The following is a 5,817-nucleotide window of genomic DNA, read 5'->3' on the forward strand; positions in this document are numbered from 1 at the left end:
GGAGAGGGAGAGGGAGAGGGAGAGGGAGAGGGAGACGGAGACGGAGACGGAGAGGGAGAGGGAGGGAGAGAGAGGGAGAGGGAGAGAGAGGGAGAGAGAGGGAGAAAGAGAGAAAGAGAGAGAGGGAGGGAGGGAGGGAAGAAGGGCAGGAGGGAGGGAAGAAGGGAGAGGGAGAGAGAGGGAGAGAGAGGGAGAAAGAGAGAAAGAGAGAGAGGGAGGGAGGGAGGGAGGGAAGAAGGGCAGGAGGGAGGGAAGAAGGGAGAGAGAGAGAGAGACAGAGAGAGAGAGAGAGAGATCACAGGCTTACCAGTATGGGGAGGTGGTGTATCTGGAAAGAAATGGGGAATAACAGGAGTGAATATGATCAGGATACATTGTATCCAAGACTTTGTTTTAAAAAGATAATAAATGGGTTTATTAAGTGGAAATAAAATCACTCTGGTTATCTTTTAAAGGGGGAGGGGAATCACTTCCAAGCATTAATAAGCTAGTGAGCTGGGATAAGGCTGAAATACCAGCAGCTGCTGTACTCCAGACGCTCCGTGGATCATGACACAGCATCCACCTCTCCCACCTCTGTTGGACATGTCCTATTTGCTGTGTGAATCCCGTGTGGAGAAGGGTTTCTGGTCCTTCTCTGCCAAGTGGCATCTCTCCTCTGTCCCCAGTGCCTATGCTTTAGCCACAATACTACGTAGGCAACAAAAGTTCAAACGAATTGATGCCAACTAAAATTACAAATTCACTTCTTTGGTCATCCACCAAAGTCTTTAGTAGCCACACATGGCTCACGACTATTGGGCTATGTAATTTATAACATGTATTATCAAAGCATGCTCTGGAGAATACAGTTATGATGTCTTACTTGAGGCCAGTCTCAGCTGGAATAATGGAGAAAAGGTGATGAGAATATTGCCAGGTTTGGTGTGTAACAGGTTATGAATGACAAGAGCCATAAGCATAAACAAGTCAGGAAATAGTCACACCCTGCACAGTGTGCACATGGGGTCCTTTGGTAAGCGGTTTCTGGAAGTTTCCCCATCTGAGTTTGTTCTCTAATAGGGATATCTGCCAGGAACTGATTTACATCTGCCAGCTGCCTTTGGTTCTTACCTGTGGCTCTCCTCCCGGGGGCTTTGTTTTTCAGGGTTTGCATCCTAACTCTCTACCACAGCTAATCACGGAGAGGAAAGATGGAAACAAACCCAAGATTTGCATCTTAGAAATTGAACTTTTCTCATTTGCTTTTTTAAAATCAGACCTCAGTTATCATGTCATAAATAAGCTGTTGGAGATTAGAAAGGGGTGATGGCTCGAATGTCATTTGTCCTCTCAAAAGTTCATTTGCTGAAAGCTTGATCCCTAGAGTAACCATACAGAGAGGCAGTAGGATCACTGGGGCTCCATTCTCATAACAGGGTGAATGTAGACTTCAGAGTTGATTGGGTAAGCATGGGTAGCTTGCTATAAATTGAGCTCGAGCTTCGTCTCGGGTCCCTGTTACGCTCCCTCTGTCACTCAGGTGATCCTCTTCACACATCCCCATCCCTCCTACCTCCATGAGCTGACACTGAGCTCTCAAACTCCAAAGCTGTGAGCCAGAGGAAAGCTCTATCTACCCTCTGTTACACACCCAGGACCCAGTGTTTTGTTAAAGCTACATAAATCTAAGGCAGTCATGACAATCGAGTCCTAAACACCTTACTCTTCAAAGCAGGAATATTCTTTCAAGACACAAATTTTCTCCAAAAGGAGCATATATACCAATGGCGTAATGAAGCTGTTCAATATATATCATGCCCAGGCCCTGATTAAACTAGTAACTAGTATTGTATCTATTACAGGGAAAAGAAATCTGAGGTCATTCTTGGGGCTCACTCAATAAAGAAAGAGCCAGAACAACAGATATTATCTGTTAAGAAAGCATATCCCTATCCATGCTATGACAACTATACACATGAGGGTGATCTACAACTTCTACGGGTATGTACCTTCGGTTGTCTTTTTGAGTCACAGAGCCTTCTAAAGTCTTACCACGTGCATGAGAGAGTATGTCTCTAGTCCCCTCCCTGGTACTAATAAGAGAGCCCCAGAGGACTGGGTAAGAAGTTCAAACACTAATACTAATCCCATACTCTGGTTATGTTTTTCTTCCTACAGCTAAAAAAGAAAGCAACAATTAACAGAAATGTGGCTATCCTTCACCTACCTAAAAACGGAGATGATGTGAAACCAGGAACCAGATGCCAAGTAGCAGGATGGGGGAAGTTTCACAATAAGTCACCTGCCTCTGATACTCTGAGAGAAGTCAACATCACTGTCATAGACAGAAAAATCTGCAACGATCAAAAACACTATAATTTTAACCCTGTGATTGGACTAAATATGATTTGTGCAGGAAACCTCCGTGGTGGAAAGGACTCGTGCGAAGTAAGTGAAACAAAATGGAGTGTGTTAGCTACTGAAGCAAGGCACGTGGTGTGCATGGTGTGATGTCATGCTTGGCCTTGTCAGAACATTGGCTTCTGCAGGTTCTGCAGTGCTGCACTGTGCTGGATGGATGGATGGATGGATGGATGGATGGATGGATGGTTGGTTGGTTGGTTGGTTGAGACAGGGAGTTCCACTATGTAGCTCTGGCTGTTCTGGAACTTACAGAGATCCACCTATCTCTGCCTTCCAAGTGCTGGGACTAAAAGCGTACACTACCACACTAGCCTTCTACTATGCTTTTTGAAATTTGGTAAGATATAGGTTAAAAAGAAAAAGAAAAAATCACAGTAATAAAGTCATTAAAATAAAGAATTCACTGCTAAGACCATTGGCAACCTTCTACATTGACTTTGTTTCATATATTAAAAAGACAAATATACTTGTTTTTAATTATATTTTTAAAACATATAAACATATACATCATATACATCTACATATACAAATGTGGTGTTCCTCATTTTTCTTATATTACTATATAGAGATATGAACAAGAGATATAAAATTCTAAAGAGTTCCTGGAAAGCCTTCCATCTTTCCCACTTCACCACAACCCCAAATAGCCTTTGCTGTTTTTGAAATGCCAACCATTCCCACATCTGCCCAGGGACCTAGGACTGGACCACATAGTTTCTTAGCACTGAGCCTAGTAAACAATCTCAGGCATGACCCCCACGAGAGAATAGAAAAGCATCCCTCCCAGTGTCCCCAAAAACAGGAGGGACAGGACCTGATTAAAGACAAGAATTAAAAACAACACTAAACAAAATTTTAAACCCTCAGTTCTAGCTTGTCAATTCTCGCCTTTCCCGAAGAGTCACCCTAAGGAGAGGGCACTGTGTGTTATCAGGGAGTTGTCAGAGGAGTCAGAAGAATTAGGCCTTGTGTGGAGGATCAAGGTTGGCCAAACGCTAAGAAGACAAGACATTTGTTCTTCACATCCTTCCTCTTTTTACTTTACCCTCCCTCCTCATCACCTCCCACATCCTTACTTACTGCACCCAGGAACCTGACTTTCCCTTTTTGGGAATCACAGGCACCGCCCAGAGGCCACAGCAGCATCCTTGGGGATACTTGTCTCACACCAGCCCCAGAAACACGGAAGCTTGGCAGTGCTTCCCTGATCTTTCAGTGTCCAGGAATGGCTGCTGATGAGTCAAGTCTACAGGGCTGACTCTGCACACTGCAGATGCTGTAAGAGGGAGGAAGTGTGCCTTAGCAGGGATGGCCGTCCTCACATAACTCATCACTCCATACAGATATAAAGCCAACCCTTCCCTGAAAGGAGAATAAATATATGTGAGAGAAACCGGAAAACATAGCAGTTTCTCTTCACCTAAGTGTATCAGGGGCTTGTGCCTGTTTCACTCCTTGAATTATTAATAAGCATGTTGAAAAAAAAAGGATCAAGAAGAGCTGCTTTCTGGAAGGAGATAATCTCAAAATCAGTGAATAAAATAAGTAATACTACTTTCATTTCTGCTTTCACTAATCTGTAAGTAGTAAAATACTGCTTATCATCTAGATGTTTTGAGAAGTAAGGTTCAGTGAAGTCTGGGCTGGTCTTTGTATTAAGTGCTACAGAACTTGTCCCCCGTCCATACTGACCCCACCTTACCCTAACCCTCTTGTTTTTCCAGGGGGATTCTGGAAGCCCTCTGCTATGTGAGGGTATCTTCCGAGGCATCACAGCTTTTGGTCTTCCGAAGAAGTGTGGAGATCCCCGAGGGCCTGGCATCTATACTTTCCTCTCAGACAAACACCTCAAATGGATAAAAAAGACGGCGAAGGGCGCTGTGTAAATGTGTGACTGTCACTCCACCCACTGTCACTTCTGTGTCTGAGCACAAATAAAATCAACTTGAACGGCTGCATGTGCCCTTGTCCTGTAATGTTCTTAGGCAGATCTCCAGTATAATGCAGGAGGGAGATTAGAAAATCAGGACCACCAGTGCATCCAAGGATGGGGTAATTTCTCCCTGAATAAAGCACTTTGCTCTCAGATTTCTGACAGGAAGCATAGTGAGGGGCTCAGCATTCTGAACTGCCTAGTCTAGGGTGTAGGAGTGAAAAGGAATGAAGCCCCACCCCCTGCACTGTCGCATTTCCACAGGCTTACTCATAGGCAACAGGGGACATAACTCAGAACTGACTCAGGGGTAGGTTCCCTAGGCAAATGTGCACTGCACTGTCTTGTGGCCTTTGGACTAAGATGAAGCACAGCCCAGGACCCACATCTAAAGATTCTGAGTTAGTTGATATTGATGGAACTCAGAACATGGAATTCCTTACCTTATGTCTCCCATGATGGGTACCACTCAAGGATCAGACTCCCTGAACTACAAAATGAAGCTTTTATTAGAGATGGGTTCTGAGATGATATTTTAGACATGTCATAATCTTTAATATTGATTTAAGATTATAATTACAACAAATATAGTACTCTATACTGAATGCTATTTTTTAATTGTTAGCTCAAGCCTTCATGCATTGCTAGTTAAAGTACAAATTTGCTTCTCTTCCTAGAAAATTACTAGTGTTTATTGAAGATTAACCCGTTAATATTTTATAACTTAGCAATTCTACTCTTGGAGAATATACCAAACTGAAATGAGTGTTTGCCCACTAAAGATATATTCAGTAATGTACATATCAGATTAAGGATTTAAACTCTAAACTCTAAGTAACTTATGTAGCCGGGCCTTTGCCTACTTTATTTGGGTTCCTATATCTACCACCCTTCTCTACTCCAATCCCCTCCAACTCCCAGCACTAGGTAGGTGAGAAAGAGGATTAGAGAAGAAAGAGGATGTAGCTCTCTTTAGAATACTTCTTGCTGATTAGGTGTGTCAAGTTCTTTGGGAGAAGTTCAATCTTCATCATTAGGATATCTCCAACTAGCAATCCAGCAACCCAGGAAAAGCAGCAGCAACCAGCAGCAGTGGGGACAGCAGCAGCAGTGAGGACAGCAGCAGTGAGGACAGCAGCAGTGGGGACAGCAGCAGTGGGGACAGCAGCAGCAGTGAGGACAGCAGCAGTGAGGACAGCAGCAGTGGGGACAGCAGCAGCAGTGAGGACAGCAGCAGTGGGGACAGCAGCAGCAGTGAGGACAGCAGCAGTGAGGACAGCAGCAGGGACAGCTGCAGTGGGAACAGCAGCTTTGGGGACAGCAGCAGTGAGGACAGCAGCAGGGACAGCAGCAGTAGGAACAGCAGCAGTGGGGACAGCAGCAGTGGGGACAGCAGCTGCCATAGGCCCGCCCAGACCTCTCACATTTATACCCTCTAAAGAGTTCCCAGAATTCCAAACTGCATGCGTGTTTATTTC

General features: G+C 44.4%; 1 protein-coding gene across 1 annotated transcript in view; it reads left to right on the plus strand.

Annotated features, from left to right (window-relative positions):
• Window positions 1-4,364, plus strand: part of Gzma (granzyme A) — a 7,814-nt gene extending 3,450 nt beyond the window's left edge. The window contains exons 3-5 of the mRNA XM_028783992.1: window positions 1,845-1,983; window positions 2,161-2,430; window positions 4,131-4,364. Coding sequence (XP_028639825.1) covers window positions 1,845-1,983; window positions 2,161-2,430; window positions 4,131-4,292 — 571 coding nt within the window. The 3' untranslated portion in view covers window positions 4,293-4,364. The remainder of the gene's footprint in view (window positions 1-1,844; window positions 1,984-2,160; window positions 2,431-4,130) is intronic.
• Window positions 4,365-5,817: the final 1,453 nt, after the last annotated feature.

Source organism: Grammomys surdaster, unplaced genomic scaffold, assembly GCF_004785775.1.
Source record: "Grammomys surdaster isolate TR1022 unplaced genomic scaffold, NIH_TR_1.0 99, whole genome shotgun sequence".
NCBI lineage: Eukaryota > Metazoa > Chordata > Mammalia > Rodentia > Muridae > Grammomys > Grammomys surdaster.